The following is a 20419-nucleotide window of genomic DNA, read 5'->3' on the forward strand; positions in this document are numbered from 1 at the left end:
GCTTATCCCGCGTTGTGGAGTGCTTTGTGTGCGTGGGTGGGTGAGGAGCTTGAAGGTGATCCTCTTGTCGATGGGGAGCCAGTGTAGGTCTCTCAGGTGGGGGGTGATGTGGCTGCGGCGGGAGACGTTGACAATCAGTCGGGCTGAGGCATTTTGGATGCGTTGTAGGTGTTTGGCTGGGATTCCTGCGTAGAGTGCGTTGCCGTAGTCCAGTCTGCTGCTGACAAGGGCCTGTGTCACCGTTCTTCTTGTTTCGGTCGGGATCCACTTGTAGATCCTGCGGAGCATGCGGAGGGTGTTGTAGCAGGAGGAGGAGACGGCGTTGACCTGTTTAGACATGGAGAGGGAGGAGTCGAGGATGAATCCTAGGTTGCGTGCATGGTCGGTGGGTGTCGGTGCTGTTCCCAGTGTGGTCGGCCACCAGGAGTCATCCCAGGCTCAGGGGGTGGGTCCGAGGATGAGTACCTCCGTCTTGTCCGAGTTCAGCTTCAGACGGCTGTTCCTCATCCAGTCGGTGACGGCCTTCATTCCCTCGTGGAGGTTGGTTTTGGCGATGTGCGGGTCCTTGGTGAGGGAGAGGATGAGCTGGGTGTCGTCGGCGTAGGAGATGATGTTGAGGTCGTGCCGACGGGAGACGTGGGCGAGCGGTGCCATGTAGACGTTGAACAGCGTCGGTATGAGCCCTGGGGGACGCCGCAGATGATGTCGGTGGCCTCGGATCGGAAGGGCGGGAGGCGGACGCTCTGGGTTCTGCCGAGAGGAAGGACGTGGTCCAGTCAAGGGCCTTCTCTTGGTTCCGGCTTCTAGGAGGCGTGTCGAAGGCGGCTGACAGGTCCAGAAGGATGAGGGCTGATGTTTTGCCGTTGTCTAGTTAGCCCCTGATGTCGTCTGTGGTGGCGATGAGGGCTGTCTTGGTGCTGTGGTTTTGTCTGAACCCGGACTGGGACGGGTCCAAGGTGTTGTCTTCCAGGTGGCGGGCCAGTTGCATGTTGACGATTTTTTCGATGACCTTCGCCGGAAACGGGAGCAGGGAGATGGGCCGGAAGTTCTTGGGGTCCGCCTTGTTATGCCCCCTTTCTAACTAGAGCTCACTGAAATATGGTAGATCTCACCTTGACCTCTAGGAGCCAGGGTGAACCCGTTGATGAAGCATGGCACTATTAGAGTGGGTGAGGGGTGTAAACAAAAAGTGTGTAGATTCCCTCCCACTCTCCAGTAGGACTGGTGTATAGGTGTGTGTGGCACGTAACAGAATTCCCCCCTTCTTCCTGTGGAGGCGCGTGCACTCCAGAAGGGATGCTCTTCAGTTAGACTTTGGGAAGCTCTCAGGAACCCTTCACTGGCCTAACATGCCTTTTGTAAAAGCGAGACACTTTTAGGCCATCGGAGGGGCCTCTGAAATGTTCTCATGTCAAAATCCAGTGGCAGATTTAAGAGCATCCAGCTGCTACCTCTACTGTGCCATGAGTAAGACCTCAATGCAGTTTGCCAGCAGAGGGCGCTGTCCTTTGCTTGACACAGAAGCATCAATGAGAGCGACCTCGGGGAGAGAGTGACTAAGAAGGAGCCTCTCCTGGATGTGAAGGTGATCAGATGACTGTGCCAAGGTGCAAGTAAAAGGCTTTTGCTGATTCAGAAAGTTAATAGTCTGTGATTAGAGTGTTCCACTCATACTTTAAAAAAAAATCTATGTATATCTTGTTCTTGGAGAAATCCAGACTTTTGTCCTAGGACTTTGGCCAATTCAGAATTTATCTGGATTGGGTCAAACCTTAAAACTGGTGGTTGACCCCATCTGACACTTTTAGGACTCCATTGTGGTTTGTTTGTGTGATTGTTCTCTGCGTGTCGTCGTTCTCTGCGTGTCGTCGTTCTCTGCGTGTCGTTGTTCTCTGCGTGTCGTCGTTCTCTGCGTGTCGTCGTTCTCTGCGTGTCGTCGTTCTCTGCGTGTCGTCGTTCTCTGCGTGTCGTCGTTCTCTGCGTGTCGTCGTTCTCTGCGTGTCGTTGTTCTCTGCGTGTCGTCGTGCTTGGGATTCTGCCGCAGCTGTAGGTGGATCTGAATGAGGCAAACGCTTCATACTCGCGTCTTGTGTCTGCGGCACAACAAACACTGAACAATGAGGTGCTCCCACCCAGAGCTGCAAGACCGCAAAGATGTGTTTCTCCAGTGGGATACCTATTCCCTCTTCGACAGCACGGACAGGTGTGTACTCTGACACCCCCTTCAGAGTTACTGATTGGTGCAGGGATTCCCCAGTTGCGACTCATGTTTGTGTTATTGAGAGGGCAGGGTGTTGACTGCGGCTTCAGTGTACGATGTTTATAACTGAGGAATCTCTATGCACTTGTCGAGAAATGGGGTGCATTATATGTAGGGCTCCCGGTTATGTAGGGCTCCCGGTTTATGGTATTTTTTTACATTTCCATCTGTATTTATCCATATTTATATTTGGACTATTTTATTTGTATTTACCCATATTTATTTCATGTTTTGAGGATAAATGTAGTCGTAAAATGGTGTATTTCCACATTTAGTTAACTGACAAAGATGCACTCATACTTTTATGCCTGTCTGGTTTTGGCAAATTAGGTACCCAAATATAACTAAACATTATATACAAATATATGTTAACATATGCCTGTATTTAAGGGAATATGATCTTGTTTTGAAATCCCTGTGGTGTTTGTCTGCTTTACAGTTGGTCTGGAATTCATGAAGGACAAAAAGGAGAGTCACCCACGAAAAGTATAATTTTCCGTATTTTTCCGCTTTAAAAAATAAATACAAACAGGAAACAGACTATTTTCTGTCTGTATTCATCTGTAAAAATCAGTACAAACTGAGAACTGGGAGCCTTAAATGTGGTGTGGTTGTGCGACCTCACCATGTAGTACAATTACCAACCCCTTCAGGACCAGTCGGTTTCGTTTGTTTAACCTTCAGCTCATTTCTGGGTAGCTGTGGCTCTGAGCAGCAAGGCCAACACAGAGAAACAATTGTAAAGCATTTAACCCCTTCGATGCGCACGTCTGGCAAGGGCCGTCGCAAGCACTACCTCGGTAGTGATGCGCACGTCCGTTGACTGAGGCGGCCCCACCCACTCTTTCAAACCGCCGCAGCGGAATTTGCGCCGCATTTAAACGGCACCAAAACAATTGAAAAAGAAATCGACACAGCACTCAAGAAATCCAACACCAATTAATAAAAAATAGACTGTATTTTTATGAGGATTTAGACACAACAAAGAAACATCCACAGTAGGGTTCTGAAGATATAGATTTTACAAGCAATAATAAATTAAAGACATTTCGCTCAACCACAAACAAGCCTTGGTAAAGTCAACAAATTGAACACAAACTTGTTCAAGGGAAACTTAGCTATGTGTGAATGCTGTAAACTTTTAAAGGAAACTTAGGTAAGTGTCACTGCGGTCAGTTAGCAGTACTTGTGGTGACAGATTCCGGCAGGGAGCTAGTCAGAGGGACCAGCCAGGTCCTCGAGCACAGTTACCTTCACGGAAGAAGCCGTCCGTCAACAGTTCCAGGTACTTTATGTGCATTGAAATGGATTCCTATGGAGTGGTCCTGATGCAAGGGATGAAGGATGCTGATGCTCTAAGGAGGCTGTGGGTGCGACGCGGTCAACGGGGTCTTCCTGACATGATTCCTTGGTCCACAAAGTTGGTGAGGGGGTCCTGGTTGCAGGGTTGACATCCCATGAAGTCCTCTTGGGTCTGACAGAGGTCCAGGTACCACTAAACTACCAGTCGGCCGTTGCTGTTCGAGACCAATCCTTCCTGGGTTGATAACTCACCTTTCGAGTGTCCCAGCAACTCTCGGCCAGCATTCCCGGGCTCGGCGAACTCTGGTGCAACTCTGTACATCAGGTCTTGGTTCTCGGTGCTGCACGGTTGCCGTGATAGTGGCTTGAGACTTTGGGCTGCCAACTTCACCCCAGCAGTCTTCAACTTTCTTGTCCCTGCTGCGAACAGGATGCCCACCAGCTGGCCCTTGGAAGCCTCTTGGCTTGGCTGGGCTCTGGAGACCGCTTCTCCTTGAGCCGGACACAGCAGGCACAGTCCCTCTCTTCACTAGCCACCAGGTGACGCCTTAGTCGGTGCAGCCTCTCTTTGCTTATCCCTTGGTGCAGCAAGGCAGTGCTCCTTCGTCCTTCTTCCAAGTCGGTTGAGATATGAGGTCTGGGTGCCAGGGGTGCCCTCTTTATGCTAGGAAAGTCTCCTCAGGGCAGGATGTGATAGGTAGCCAATGGGCTACCAAGTTCCCTCCCACCTGGTGACCACTTCCTGTGGTTTGTGGCATTTGGCTGTCCCAGGTGCTCCATTCTGCCCACTCGCAAGATGGTGAGACCCCTCTCTGTTCAGACCTCACTAGCCCAACCACGGGTTGTGGCTTACTCGGGGCTACATACACCTGGGAAAAAACTTTGGCAACTGATTTCCCCGTGTCAGCCTGTCTCCCCTAACAATGGGGCAGGCCTCCTCCTGGTGTTTCACACCTGCACTTCAAAGGCGGCTTCACCTTTGAACCTGCCTATTGGGGCCGACAACCAAGCGGCTTCCTGCAGCAGGGAGGTGACCCCTCTCTGGCCTGCAATCCCTCATTGTTCTCCTCCCTGAGAATCTTTGGCACGTTGCTTCAGGAGGGCAGAAAGCAGTGGGGCCGGCTCCACTCGTGCCCAGGAAGGTGCAGTAGTTTTAAGGGCAACAAAGTGGCAGGTTTGTAAAAGCTGCACACTGCAGCAAGGCACAGTATTTTCAACTTGAGATTCAAGTCGGGCTTCATGTGAAGAGTTGTTTGATACCTGGGAGGGCCCACTTTGGTCGCACTGTTCAGGAGTTAGCACAGCAGAGGGGTCAGCGTGTAATCCTGTACTCGCCAATCCGGCGACCAAGACTTTCCACAGTATTAACGGCAATTTAAGGTGCTTTACTGACAGGGCATGAAAAGTACATGTCCTGCCTGTGTCGTATGTTGCACCCTGCCTTTTAGGGCTCGGTACGCCTGCTACAAGGGTGACTTGTACACATGTCCGGTGGAAGTGTTGGCTTTGCCATTGCTTTTAATGGCAAAGTCGGGCTAGCAGTGCCCGACTGCTTTACCAGTCGTCAGTGGTGGACTGGAGGCCTTGTTTTACTTGGTGGACCACCAGGGTGGCACAATCGGGGCTGCAAGCCCTCCTAACTTACTTGCCCTAGGTACCGGGGTAACATTTACTAGAGACTTACAGGTAAGTTAGCCATTTCCAATTGGGTATAGCCAATGCAACATCATTTTTAGGGTCTGGGCACTGAGGTCTGGTTAGCAGGCCTCTGTGCACTCTTCGTCGTAAAGCAAGCAGCATCGGTCGATAACAAGTGGGGGTGACTATACAAAAAGAGGCATTTCTTTATAGCACTCGACTGACGTTCAGCTGCTGTAGAGGGTTTCTTTAAGTTTGCTGCAGGAATGTTTAGTACCTATTGGTAAAAACTGTAGCATTTTAGGACTGCATTGAATGTTAACAATACAATATATTTAACTTGACTGTGTTCTTTTCGGTGTCCCTCTGTATAAGCTGTAAAAATTAAGCAGCCAACCCCGGAAGCCCCACAAAGATTGTACAGAAAATGAGTGCGAGACTTCAAGACTTTTGTCTTGAAAGATCCACGCTAAGCATCTACTTTCATAGTTGGAGTCTGATCGGTGCCACTACCCTGCTTTCCCAAATCAGAATAATTGAAATGTGAGTAGGTAGGCTGTCTAGGATCGTGGTGGTCTCATCGGTATTGAATGCTTCAGGTGGGCCAAACAGACAGCAGTAACAGTGTGACATACCCATAAAGTGTCCCTGCCTCGTAACGGGCTATCGTCAGCAGAACATAGATAAGGACTGTCCAGTCGATACTTCCTAAACCGAAGGATTGGAAGTAGCGCGGTAGATAATGCATGTGACTGTCTGATATGTTTCGCCACGTTGAAGGACATTCCGTGATCTTCAGCAGGACACAGAGAGGGAGGGTCTAGTTGACACTTTATAAACCGAAGGATTAGTAGGGACGCGGTAGATAATGCATGTGACTGTCTGATATGTTTCGCCACGTTGAAGGACATTCCGTGATCTTCAGCAGGAGATAGATAGTGCGGGTCTAGTTGATACTTTATAAACCGAAGGATTAGTAGGGACGCGGTAGATAATGCATGTGACTGTCTGATATGTTTCGCCACGTTGAAGGACATTCCGTGATCTTCAGCAGGACATAGATAGTGCGGGTCTAGTTGATACTTTATAAATCAAAGGATTAGTAGGGACGCGGTAGATAATGCATGTGACTGTCTGATATGTTTCGCCACGTTGAAGGACATTCCGTGATCTTCAGCAGGACATAGAGCGTGAGGGTCTAGTTGACACTTTATAAACCGAAGGATTAGTAGGGACGCGGTAGATAATGCTTGTGACTGTTCTGTTTTGCCACGTTGAAGGACATTCCCTGACCTGCTTCCCTTTTACCCATACAGTGCGACGTCCTGGTGGAGGAGTATGAAGACGTGATTGAAGACTGGTATAAAAACCACCAGGAGAAGGATCTCACCCAGTTTCTATGCGCAAATCATGTGCTGAAAGAGAAAGATAGAGGTAAGGACCGAGAATTCTGCATGTAACCGGCAGAAAAAGTAAAAGCGCTAGGACACCAGTTGGACTGGTGAGCATTGGGTCATTCACAATGCAAGGTGGAATTCAATCCAAGCGAAGACATGCAGAATTGTAAATGTTCCTTTTTGGCCTCCGACAACCCAGGCGATTACCCCATCTTGCTTTCACTTGCCCTTTTTCACATGGGGAGGCCACGTGAAACCCTCTTTGCACATTCTTTCTATCTCTTCCTATGTTCTCTCCCATAAGTTCCCCACTTTACGGTCATTGTACCTGCTTTCCACTCTTTCTTACTCCTCACCCACCTACATGTGATCTGTCTGTGTTTCTTTGGATTTGAGCTGTGGATTAACTCGTCTTACACAGGAAGAGTGTGTTTGTGAAATTAAGGCAGAAGAGGGTGCATGAGGAAAATGCACAGGAGCCGCTGGGAAAGTTTCTGTGAGACTAACGGGGAGTGAGGTCAGAGAACCGGTTGTGCAAAAGAAAGCATGTACACAAGAAGACCGTGCATTAGAAGCTTATTTATTTTTTTATTTTATTTCATTTATATAGCGCAAACAGCTACCCAACAAAGGGTTTCCCGGCGCTAGTGATCCAGTGCTTTGATTGGTTCAGGTTCTAGATGTTAAACAACAAGCTTACACACAAGATACCGCGAAGAGGGAGGCGAGAGGAACGCAGCACATTGTCCATGGGTCCACTGGTTCCTCTGTACTCACTCCTGGACTGACAACACCCCATTTTCTCTGGATGCCTCCAGTCCTGCTATTCTCATGGGTCCTGATGATCCCCGACTTTTGGTGTGATCGAAACATCAACAATGGGGGCAAATGGCATTGGAAATAACCTTAAAAACGACTGTTTTGTGCCTATTTAATAAATGGGATTGCTGATTTTCAGCCATTGTTCATCTATTTTTCTTATATCGTAAACTTTTTTTATTTAGTTTGACTTTTTGGTGACAATTCGGTTGCTTCTTAATAGAAATGTTTAACTGATCATGAAATAATACTACCAGTTCCATTGTTCTGTCCGAGTTGCACCGACTGGACTCCGCATAGATTGCTGCTGCCTCCCCCTAGACTTCTAATTTGCGGAAGGATGAAGTGTAGAAAGATGGGGGGGGGATTTTGTTCACAGATGGATAGCAGTGAATTCTCCCACATTACCATGAGAGGAGATGATCTGATGGACAGTGGAGGGATGTTTAACCCAGGTAGGGAGGAGAGAATATCTGGATGAAAAGTATGAGGCAGATTGCTTCATCGTCCCCCATGTCAGTGGGAGAAGAGACAATATGAAGGAACAGTTTGGGACGAGTGTGAATCCCAGGGTAATTCCACATGTTATATGGGTAGAATTTCTGGATGAACAGTACGAGGCACGTATGGATTCTCTGATTATCCAAAATGATGCTTGGATAGAATGTTATTGAACAGGGTGGGGGGGGGAGTATGTAGAATCCCGGGCACCTGCAAGTTACCTTGATCGAATATTTGTGTAAACCGTGTAGGAATGTGTATAGATCACAGGGCATCACCTCTTTTGGTTGGAGAGAAGTTCCAGGTGAACAGTGTGTGGATGTGTATAGATCTCGGGCCATCACCTCTTTTGGTTGGAGAGAAGTTCCAGGTGAACAGTGTGTGGATGTGTATAGATCTCGGGCCATCACCTATTTTGGTTGGAGAGAAGTTCCAGGTGAACAGCGTGTGGATGTGTATAGATCTCGGGCCATCACATCTTTTGGTTGGAGAGAAGTTCCAGGTGACCAGCGTGGGGATGTGTATAGATCTCGGGCCATCACCTCTTTTGGTTGGAGAGAAGTTCCAGGTGAACAGTGTGTGAATGTGTATAGATCTCGGGCCATCACCTCTTTTGGTTGGAGAGAAGTTCCAGGTGAACAGTGTGTGGATGTGTATAGATCTCGGGCCATCACCTCTTTTGGTTGGAGAGAAGTTCCAGGTGAACAGCGTGCGGATGTGTATAGATCTCGGGCCATCACCTCTTTTGGTTGGATAGAAGTTCCAGGTGAACAGTGTGTGGATGTGTATAGATCTCGGGCCATCACCTCTTTTGGTTGGAGAGAAGTTCCAGGTGAACAGTGTGTGGATGTGTATAGATCTCGGGCCATCACCTCTTTTGGTTGGAGAGAAGTTCCAGGTGAACAGTGTGTGGATGTGTATAGATCTCGGGCCATCACCTCTTTTGGTTGGAGAGAAGTTCCAGGGGAACAGCGTGGGGATGTGTATAGATCTCGGGCCATCACCTCTTTTGGTTGGAGAGAAGTTCCAGGTGAACAGTGTGTGGATGTGTATAGATCTCGGGCCATCACCTCTTTTGGTTGGAGAGAAGTTCCAGGTGAACAGTGTGTGGATGTGTATAGATCTCGGGCCATCACCTCTTTTGGTTGGAGAGAAGTTCCAGGGGAACAGCGTGGGGATGTGTATAGATCTCGGGCCATCACCTCTTTTGGTTGGAGAGAAGTTCCAGGTGAACAGCGTGTGGATGTGTATAGATCTCGGGCCATCACCTCTTTTGGTTGGAGAGAAGTTCCAGGTGAACAGTGTGTGGATGTGTATAGATCTCGGGCCATCACCTCTTTTGGTTGGAGAGAAGTTCCAGGGGAACAGCGTGGGGATGTGTATAGATCTCAGGCCATCACCTCTTTTGGTTGGAGAGAAGTTCCAGGTGAACAGTGTGTGGATGTGTATAGATCTCGGGCCATCACCTCTTTTGGTTGGAGAGAAGTTCCAGGTGAACAGTGTGTGGATGTGTATAGATCTCGGGCCATCACCGCTTTTGGTTGGAGAGAAGTTCCAGGGGAACAGTGTGGGGATGTGTATAGATCTCGGACCATCACCTCTTTTGGTTGGAGAGAAGTTCCAGGTGAACAGTGTGGGGATGTGTATAGATCTCGGGCCATCACCTTTTTTCGTTGGAGAGAAGTTACGGTGAACGTGTGCAGATGGGCATGGGATCAATGCACCGCCCCACACACCCACATGTTAATAGGAGAGGATAAGACTTTAACTGTTTCATCTTCACAGAGGCGATTCTACCAGATGGCACAAATTTGACTCCATCAAGGGTATGCCTCTGTTCCAGTCTCATTCAGTACGTTCAAGCCGGGTCTGTTGACATGTTTTTTTAGCCTCTAAGAAGGGCCTAGAGGGCGGCCCTGCTTCTGGGGTCGGCAGAACCCACAGCTGCTTCTAGAGGGGTAGGTTTGCACCCAGAGCTGAATCTGGGTGGTCTGCGGATTAAATGTTTTGTCTGGAGAAGCCATGAGCGGTGCAGAGGATCCACTTCATATTTCCTCTACTAAAACGATTAGAACCGGTCTTGCCACATCCATATTTCACGTCCTTCTGTTTCTCTTTGCCTTCTCTTGTTTGCTTCTACTTTCCTCTCCACACTTTCCTCTCACCACATCTTTTTTTTCATTCTTTCGTGTTTGCCTCGTTGCCTTCCCTTTCCTGGGATGCTTCTCCCCTCAATCAGGCTTGCATTTCCTTGTTTATACACCTTATCTTTGATTTTTCCCTCTTTGCCAGAGTGTCTGGATGAGAAATGGAGCAGTAAGAAAGGAGACACAGCTGCAGTGGGAGAAAAGAAGAAGAAGAAGAAACAGAAAAGTGAAAAGGAGGAGAAAGAAGTGGAGCAAAAGGACAGGAAAAGTAAACGCGGGAAAGCCGTCCTCAGCCTTGACCAAGAAGATGCGTCTGCGACCTCCGATGATGAGAAGGAAGGGGTTCAACAGAAGGTGCCCCTGCCCCACGTTCCCAGCGATGAGCTCTGAGCGCACCAGAGCTCACTGAATCCTCAGCCAAGCCCAGTCTGTGTGGTCTCCTTCACCACCTCGGTGGCTCCGGCAGAGCGGGCAGAGGTCTCCGCTGCGCGCTTCTTTGTTGGTAAAGCTGTAACGTCCGAGTGCTAAGCGAGCAGAGCCTGGCCCTTCGGACTGGTTCCTGCAGCGCCATGTTCATGCCTGAGCCGCAAACGCTTCACGTGTCTGTATTTGACCAGAAAGCAGACGATAAGAACCGAGCAGTTCCCCTGTTCTTGATATGAGGTACCTTTGCCATGTCAACCCAGGGTTTGCCCGGGTGCATGAAGGTTTCTTGGGACCACAGTGGCCTCCTCTGAGCCCACCAGGTGATTCTGAGCTCTTTCTTGATGAAGCTTGCAGGTATGTCTGAAGTGAGGTGCTGCAGCCTACACTGAAGGGGGGGTCCCCGAACATTTCCTCGCTCCTTGGCGTCCCAGCTCTACATGTAGACAAACGATTCTTGGTTTGAAGCTACTGAGCAGCCTTTCGATGTTTTCTGTTGTCTTCACACCCTGTTCCATGAAGGAGGCTTTGGTGAAGCACATCTGTGGGCAATCGAAGTATGGACATGTTTTCCTATCGATACTCCTTTGAGCCTGCAGTGTTGTCCTTCCATTTTCTCATGCTAAGCAGCGTTGATTGACCTGTTTCTGCTCCTTTAATTCCCCTTCTTCAGAGCTTAACTCCAGCTTGTTCATTAATTTCTTGCGCCCTTGTTGTCGCTGTGTGCGCTATTTGTACTTTTTGAAAATGTGAATTCGCTAGGTTGGATTTTTAAGATGATTGCATATTGCAATTTTTTTTAATAAACCTCTGGTCTGGAAAGCTGGGGTGTGGCTGTTTGTTTTCATTTTTCAGCTAATTTTCACTTCATATTCAGTTGGGCAAATGATCAGTTCTCATGTGCATGAGAGCAGGACAGAGAATTATACACAGCAAAGGTGAAAGGTGTGGAATCGCGGAGCATAAAACACATAAAGGGTGACCGGAGGAACGCTCGCAATAAGTCTACTCTGGCAACCACTCAGGGTAGCACTCCAACCCATCGTTCTTTCACCCATCATGCCACGTCATTTGAACCCAGTCATATGCAAATCAGTCTTGACCCTGCTCCAATAGGAACAGTCCATCCCAAACCACCAGACCAGGCCCTCACTGAAGCGAAACACAAGCAACGCACCGCCAACGCACCGCCAACGCACCAACAACGCAGCACCAATGCAACAGACCAGCCCTGCTGGTGGGGGATAAATCTATGGTTCATTGTTCATCCAGATGTGTTAGAAGGGGCAATCTCAGAGGGCCAGGTTATGCTCACCCGGTCACCCCGAGACCCACCTCTCCCACAGATCTTGCCGAGTCTTATCGTGAGGTCCTCACCGGGGAGGACTCTGAGTCTAGAATCGTACACACTGAGCTCACACCACACTACGAACAGACACCACACCGGTGGGTTCTTAATAACCGGTTCTTTATATAAGGAATAAAAGAGGGAAGCACTCTTATGTACACAGTAATCGAAGGATCACAAAGTCGTTGCGGGTTCAGGAAGGGGGAAGCGGGACAGTCTTTTAGTCTCTGGGGCAGTCCGGGGCGTACCCTACGCACAGCTCCCAATCCTTGAGCCGGGGGGTACGGACGATGATGGTCGGACTGGCGGCTTCACCTCCGTCGAGTCGGCTCGGTCGTGATGGTGGTCTCGAGCCGGACCCGAGTACTCCTCGAGCCGCGACGAGGTCAGCAGGGCTCGATCTGGAGGAGTTCGTGAGGAGCCGCGACAGCGTCAGCAGGGCTCGGATGGTTGCAGGTTCAAGCTTGAGCCGCGACAGCGTCAGCAGGACTCCGGTGGTCTTAGAGGTTGAGCCGCGACAGCGTCAGCAGGGCTCCGAAGGTTACGCGTTCAGCTCGAGCCGCGACAGCGTCAGCAGGGCTCAGGTGGTTCAGTTCCTTGGTGCGAAGAGGGAGCCGCGACAGCGTCAGCAGGGCTCAGGTGGTTCGGTTCCTTGTTATGAAGAGGGAGCCGCGACAGCGTCAGCAGGGCTCAGAGGTTCCCGATGAGTTCTTCTTCGGGCCAGCCGCGATCAGATCAGCAGGCTTCAGGTCAGATACAACTGCCCGCTAGTTGTCAGGCGGGCCCAGATATAGTCCAGGGGCCCTTTGATGTCCGGACCCTCGCCGACGGAGGTCCCAAGCCCTGGGGGCTGGTCGTTGGCGAGGTCCGGCGGTTGGCTCCTTGATCCTTTGAAAGATGGGTCCGGGAATTCCCAGACGCCCAGCGGGTCTGGAGCCAGCACTCCGGGAGGCCAGAGGTGCGATCGAAACTGCCTGGCTTATCACACTCGGGAAGCGCTTTACCCCCCAGCTGGGACTGGCGCGCCTTTGGAGTCTGGGTTTCGCTGGGGCCGGGGTCACGCTAGGCTCAGGGAGACAGGGACCTCGGGAAGGGAAATGGCTGCCGGGCCTTGTGGGGCATGCAAGGTTAGGTGCTCTGGAGCGGGACGGGGACCGGCGGGCCTGGTCGTGGGTTACGGGGGTCCGGGCTTATCGGGGGCGAGATGACCAGGCTTCGGAGTGCATGCTACACTCGCGGGGAGGCTGCGCAGGGGTCGGGGTGCAGGCCTACGCTCGCAGGGTGTGGAGGGACAGGCGCGAACCACGCCACGAGGCCGGGTCCAACACGCGTCCCCCCCAGCTGAAGGCGGGGAGAACTATCCATCCTCTTGGGGGTTCTCTTCGCTGAGGCGGAAGAATCGGGACAGGCCGTCTGCGTTGGCGTGGTCAACACCAGGCCGGTGCTCAACAGTGAAATCCATCCCCTGGAGGGAGATGGACCAGCGCAGCAATTTGGGATTCTCCCCCCTCATTTGCATTAGCCACCGGAGGGGTCGGTGGTCGGTCTGGACCCGGAAGTGAGTACCGAACAGGTAGGGCCTCAGCTTCTTCAGGGCCCAAACCACCGTGAAGGCCTCCCGCTCGATGGTGCTCCACCTTTGTTCTCGAGGGAGTAGCCTCCGGCTAATGAACGCCACTGGCTGGTCCAGGCCGCTCTCGTTCACCTGGGACAGAACTGCGCCGATGCCATGCTCGGACGCCTCCGTCTGGACTACAAACTCTCGGGAGTAGTCGGGGGCCTGTAGGACTGGGGCCGTACATATGGCGTCTTTCAAGGTTTCGAACGCCTCTTGGCAGGCGGGGGTCCAGCTGACCTTCTTCGGCTGATTCTTGGAAGTTAACTCCATGAGGGGGGTCACGATGCTGCCGTACCCTTTGATAAATCTCCGGTAGTACCCCGTGAGTCCTAGAAATGCCCGCACTTCCGTCTGGGTCGTGGGGGCTTCCCAGGCCACGATTGCATCGATCTTGGGCTGGAGGGGGGCTACGAGGCCGCTTCCGACCTGGTGCCCGAGGTAGATGACGGACCCTTGTCCGATCTGGCACTTGCTTGCCTTAATGGTGAGACCAGCCCTCCTCAGGGCTGTCAGCACCGCCCAGAGGTGCTGGAGGTGCTCGGGCCAGTGGGAACTGTAAACTGCTATATCGTCCAGATACGCAGCGCTGAACCCTTCCAACCCAGCCAGTACCTGGTTCACCAGCCTTTGGAAGGTGGCAGGGGCGTTTTTCATCCCGAAGGGCATCACCCGAAAATGGTAGTGACCATCCGGGGTGGAGAACGCGGATCTTTCCCTAGCTCCCTCGGTGAGAACGATCTGCCAGTATCCGCTGGTCAGGTCGAACGTGCTGAGATAGCGAGCAGCCCCTAGGCGATCAATAAGCTCGTCTGCTCGGGGGATGGGATGCGCATCGGTTCTGGTGACTGCGTTGAGTCCGCGGTAGTCAACGCAGAACCTCAGCTCGGGAACAGCCCCGGGGGCGGCTGCCTTCGGAACCAGGACCACGGGCCTGGCCCATGGGCTGTCAGAGGCTTCGACCATCCCGAGAGCTAGCATCTTTGTTACCTCGGCTTGATGCAGGCCCGGACTCGGTCAGGGACGCGGTAGGCTCTGTGCCGTACCGGTGGGCTGTCCCCGGTGTCCACGTCGTGGACACACCAGCTGGTGACGCCGGGGGTGAGGGAGAAGAGGTCCGAGAACTGTCCCAGTAACTGGCGACAGTCCTCACGCTGCTCGGGAGAGAGGGAGGAGGAGAGACTCACCCCCTCTACGGAGCCATCTTTTTCTTTCACGCACAGGAGGTCGGGGAGAGGCTCCGTTTCCTCTTCTTCTCCATCGTCCGTGGCGAGGAGCAAGCTCAACTCGGACCGGGCGAAGTGGGGCTTGAGGCGGTTCACGTGGAGGACCCTCAAGGGGTTCCTGGGGGACTGTACATCAATGAGATATGTCACCTGGCTCTTGCGCTCCACCACCTTGAAGGGCACTGTCCACTTATCTTGCAGGGCACAGGGCTCCACGGGGGCCATCACCCAGACCTGCTGTCCGGGCTGAAACTCGACCAGAGTGGCATTCTGGTCATACCACCGTTTCATTTCTTCTTGACTAGCCTCGAGGTTGGCCTCGGCCAGTTCTCGGAATTTCCTAGTCTGGTTCCGGAAGGCCAGAATGTATCGAAACACATCGGGAGGGGGCTCTAGGGCTGCCGTCTCCCACCCTTCCTTAACCAGGCTGAGGGGTCCCCTGACGGGGTGCCCGTAGAGGAGCTCGAAGGGGCTGAACCCCAGGGACTTTTGGGGGACTTCGCGGTACGCGAAGAGGAGACAGGGAAGGAGGACGCCCCACTTACGCCTCAGGGGCTCTTCGAGACCCATGATCATTCCCTTGAGGGTCCGGTTGAATCGCTCCACCAGACCGTTACTCTGGGGGTGATATGGGGTGGTGAATTTGTACGTCACCCCACATTGTTGCCAGAGGGACTTCATGTATTTCGAGATGAAGTTGGTCCCTCGGTCGCTGACGACTTCCCGGGGGAATCCCACCCGAGAGAAGATGGCCATGAGGGCCCGCCCCACTACGGGGGCCGTCACCGTTCGGAGGGGAAGGGCTTCGGGGTAGCGGGTGGCATGGTCCACCAGGACAAGGATAAAGCGGTGACCCAGGGAGGTCCGGGGGTCAAGGGGGCCCACGATGTCGATTCCCACCCTTTCAAAGGATGTACTGACCACGGGGAAGGGTTGGAGGGGGGCCTTGCGCTTCCCTCCGCTCTTTCCTCTGGACTGACACGTGGGGCAGGATTTACAGTGGGCCTCTACATCTGAGCGCATGCCCGGCCAGTAGAAGTGGGTGACTAGGCTGTGATACATTTTGTCTTGCCCCAAGTGTCCCGCCAGGGGCACGTCGTGGGCCAGGTTCAGGAGAAAGCCGCGGAAGCGTAGGGGTACCACCAGCACTCGGGCTGACCCTAGCTCGGCAGACTTTTGTTCGCTGTACAAGAGGCCGTTCTCCCAATAGACAAAGTGGGAGCCGGACTGGTTACCGACGGCCTGGGCGGCGGCCTGCTGCCGTGGCCCAACCAAGGATGGACAGGAGGTCTGTTCTAGGCAGAATTCTTCTCGGGACGGTCCTCCTTCCTGGCGCCACTGGGCCAGCTCAGGAAGGTCGTCCAAGCTCGGGGTCGGTTCGACGCCAGGGCCGAGGGGGCCTGCGTCGGGGGAAAGCTTTCCCCGGGGAACAGCTCAGGGGTCTCAGAGGATGCAGGGACCTCGGGGGTAGCTGGTGCTGCCTCTGGCGTGGCCCCTCGGGCGGCCATCGACCGGGTGTTCACACAGACCCATTCGGGCAGGCCCACCATCTCCAAGTGGGTCCTTTTCTCAACCCGCTGCCAGGGGGAGCTCTCTAGATCGTTGCCGAGCAGGCAGTCCACGAGCATGTCGGAGCGGACCGCCACTCGTAACTCTCCGGAGACGCCCCCCCATTCGAACGGGACTTGAGCTATCCGGCAGGTGCGGACGGAGTTATCAGCTGCGATCACCCTGCAGATGTGGGGAACAATCTGGGCTTCAGTGACTAGGTGCCGTTTGACTGCGGTGATACTGGCCCCGGTGTCCCGGAGCGCCCCTATGGGGTGGCCATTGACAGTCACCTGCTGTCGGTACTTCTCGGTGTTGTCGGTCAGGGGGGCTCCTGGGACCATCTCCCTATTACCCAGGGAGACTAACATCATGGCTGCGGGGTCAGCTCCCTCGAACTCCTCTTCCCCCTCCTCTTCTAGGGCTACCGAGGTGATGTGGCGCGCTGGGGGGCCTGCAGCGGCAGGCTTCTTGAACAGAGGGCAGCGGGGGTCATTGGCATAGTGCCCTGGTTGCTGGCAATGGACGCAGGTTTGGCTGACTCGGGCCCTAGCTTGACTGGGGGGAACCCTGCGTGCGCTGGGGGAGGCGAGGTGCCGGCCTGGTTTCTGGGGGGACTGCGCGGGGACCCTATCTGGGATCCCCTCTGTCTATTCTGACCCCCTCCTCCCCTCGGGCGGGATGGTCCTTGTTCGTTTCGGCCAGGGTCTCCCCCGGGCCCCCGGGGTACTCTGGTGCTCACCCAGCGATCGGCCTCGACGGCTAGCTTCCGAGGGTCAGCCAACTTGCTGTCCAGGAGGTGCTGTCGGAGTTCCACAAAGCAGTTCAGAGACAAATGTTCGTAGGCAATGAGGTCGATGAGCCCCTCGAAGGTGGATACTTTGCTGCCCTTGATCCACCCTTCCAGGGCCCGGCTGTAGAAGTTGACATATTCCACCCATGTGGTGCCAGGGATTTTCTTACATTCTCGGAAGCGTTGGCGGTACATTTCAGGGGTGAGTCCATACCTGGTGAGAAGGACCTCTTTCATGTGGCTGTAGGAGGTCTGTTCGGCCGATGGAAGGTCGAGTAGGGTGTCCCTCCCCTCACTCAGGAATCGCCCCCACAGCCCGGACCCCCAATCTTTCTGCGGAACTCGGTGGGAGGTCATGGCGACTTCGTAGGCCCTGAACCATTGTTGGATATCATCGTTTTTATAATATTCTTTGACCACATCCTTGGGGATGTGGAACGGACTCTCGGGTCGCCGAGGTTCTGTGGTCTTCGGTCCTGGCCTTTAGTTCGATCTCCTTCATGCTGCGCTCGTGCTCCAGCTGGAGTCTTTTCCCTTCGTGTTCTCTCTGGAGTTTCTTCTCCTCCAGTTCTCCCTGCAGCCGCAGTTGCTTGATGGCTAGCTTCTTCTCGGCCAGCTTGAGTTCTCCTTCCATCTTCAGACGGGCTAAGTCTAGCTCGTGGGTTCGGTTGCGTTCTCGGTCGGTCATCTCTTCTTGAGACAGACCTCTCTCTGTGCTGTGAGTCCGCGTCGGGGACTTTGCTCTTTCTTGCTCTGGGGCGTGGGTTTCGGTCAGGGGTGCTCCCCCTCCATCGGCTCCTGTCGGTGCTGGAGGTTGTGCTCCGGCCTCCACCCAGGCGGTTAGGGCTTGATGAAAGTCTTCTTTGGTGTTTAATCCCGTTGTCGGAATGTGGAGATCTTTGCAGAATTGCTTCATTTGTCGGTGCGTATAGTCCTTCAGGAGCTCCACCCGGAAGGTAGTCTCGTCTTCCGTGACGCTCATGGTTGTTCTTCTTTGTTCGGGTAGTGTGTCAGTACTGTACGATTCCTAGACGTAGGTTCTTATCGCGACGCTGCCACCAATGTTAGAAGGGGCAATCTCAGAGGGCCAGGTTATGCTCACCCGGTCATTCCGAGACCCACCTCTCCCACAGATCTTGCCGAGTCTTATCCCGTGAGGTCCTCACCGGGGAGGACTTCGAGTCTAGGATCGTACACACTGAGCTCACACCACACTACGAACAGACACCACACCGGTGGGTTCTTAGTAATCGGTTCTTTATATAAGGAATAAAAGAGGGAAGCACTCTTATGTACACAGTAATCGAAGGATCACAAAGTCGTTGCGGGTTCAGGAAGGGGGAAGCGGGACAGTCTTTTAGTCTCTGGGGCAGTCCGGGCGTACCTTACGCACAGCTCCCAATCCTTGAGCCGGGGGGTACGGACGATGATGGTCGGACTGGCGGCTTCACCTCCGTCGAGTCGGCTCGGTCGTGATGGTGGTCTCGATGGTCCAGCCGGACCCGAGTACTCCTCGAGCCGCGACGAGGTCAGCATGGCTCGATCTGGAGGAGTTCGTGAGGAGCCGCAAAAGCGTCAGCAGGGCTCGGATGGTTGCAGGTTCAAGCTTGAGCCGCGACAGCGCCAGCAGGACTCCGAAGGTTACGCGTTCAGCTCGAGCCGCGACAGCGTCAGCAGGGCTCAGGTGGTTCAGTTCCTTGGTGCGAAGAGGGAGCCGCGACAGCGTCAGCAGGGCTCAGGTGGTTCGGTTCCTTGTTGCGAAGAGGGAGCCGCGACAGCGTCAGCAGGGCTCAGGGGTTCCCGATGAGTTCTTCTTCGGGCCAGCCGCGATCAGATCAGCAGGCTTCAGGTCCAAGATACAACTGCCCGCTAGTTGTCAGGCGGGCCCAGATATAGTCCAGGGGCCCTTTGATGTCCGGACCCTCGCCGACGGAGGTCCCAAGCCCTGGGGGCTGGTCGTTGGCGAGGTCCGGCGGTTGGCTCCTTGATCCTTGGAAAGATGGGTCTGGGAATTCCCAGACGCCCAGCGGGTCTGGAGCCAGCACTCAGGGAGGCCAAAGGTGCGATCGAAACTGCCTGGCTTATCACACTCGGGAAGCGCTTTACCCCCCAGCTGGGACTGGCGCGCCTTTGGAGTCTGGGTTTCGCTGGGGCCGGGGTCACGCTAGGCTCAGGGAGACAGGGACCTCGGGAAGGGAAATGGCTGCCGGGCCTTGTGGGGCATGCAAGGTTAGGTGCTCGGAGCCGGGAGCGGGACGGGGACCGGCGGGCCTGGTCGTGGGTTACGGGGGTCCGGGCTTATCGGGGGCAGAGACGACCAGGCTTCGGGGTGCATGCTACACTCACGGGGAGGCTGCGCAGGGGTTCGGGGTGCAGGCCTATGCTCGCAGGGTGTGGAGGGACAGGCGCGAACCACGCCACGAGGCCGGGTCCAACAAGATGTCCGCGGCAGGTACCAGAAAAAGCCTTTGCACAAATCAAATGTTATTGTGTTTGACCTCCTCGAAGATCAACAACAAAAAATTACAGTGTATACCTATGATAAAATTATTCATAAATTTTACATCTTTAAAACAGTGGTAAAGTTTTTATCAATGTAAACAACTTGTAACTACAAATTCATCTGGTGGGATTCTTATTAGCTCAATCAGATCTTTAGATCTAGAAATATTAAATGTAATACATATAGGTTTTAATAAAATGCTGCGAGCTTCAACCAGGAGTTTGTGGACAGACGTATAAAACATGCGCCATATCGTGAACGCCTCTGCTACACAGATCGCAAGAGCCTGATTTATCGACTGTGCCTCCCAGGTTTTGGTTAAGGCTTTTAATGGCAGAGTCTTAATCGCAGCATCAAAATGCAACGCCGGACTTTATGATCTGATATAAATCTCAAATATTTTGGACTCGCTTAATAGTCTATACTAGCCATATACGGCCTATAATGGGATCGCTGCGAGCACTGTGTCTTATTAAACTCAATCTACCCCAAGATTGATTCAGGAAAAACTTCAAAAGTGCTGGTGACCAAGACTGTAGGAGTTTAATGGAGCATTGAAAAAAGTCCACAGCAGTCAAGATTTTCTTTAAGTGATTTTCCCTGAACCAGCCGTAAAAGTTTCCTGGCTTAAAAGCGTCTCAGCGAGCCTTCAGGTGTGTTAAGCAAATTATAAGCCCTTCGAATAAGGTTTGCCAAGGCTCTTGAATATGCACCGACTATTGCTAATTCTAGTCGTAGTACTTGAACAGGTGTCGCTTGTCCTGTGGAAGTGATCCTGCACAGTCACTTCCCTTCACTAAGATTTAAAATACACCACCTTAGTATAGGAATGTGCTCTAACGCATAGGTTGGTGGCCAACGCATACGTTGGCCACCAAGAGTCGTCCGCCTGGGACGAC

General features: G+C 53.0%; 1 protein-coding gene across 1 annotated transcript in view; it reads left to right on the forward strand.

The window, feature by feature from the left end:
• Positions 1-11309, forward strand: part of CNPY3 (canopy FGF signaling regulator 3) — a 75596-nt gene extending 64287 nt beyond the window's left edge. The window contains exons 5-6 of the mRNA XM_078647233.1: positions 6517-6634; positions 10210-11309. Coding sequence (XP_078503359.1) covers positions 6517-6634; positions 10210-10454 — 363 coding nt within the window. The 3' untranslated portion in view covers positions 10455-11309. The remainder of the gene's footprint in view (positions 1-6516; positions 6635-10209) is intronic.
• Positions 11310-20419: the final 9110 nt, after the last annotated feature.

Source organism: Lissotriton helveticus, chromosome 6 (assembly GCF_964261635.1).
Source record: "Lissotriton helveticus chromosome 6, aLisHel1.1, whole genome shotgun sequence".
Taxonomy (NCBI): Eukaryota; Metazoa; Chordata; class Amphibia; order Caudata; family Salamandridae; genus Lissotriton; species Lissotriton helveticus.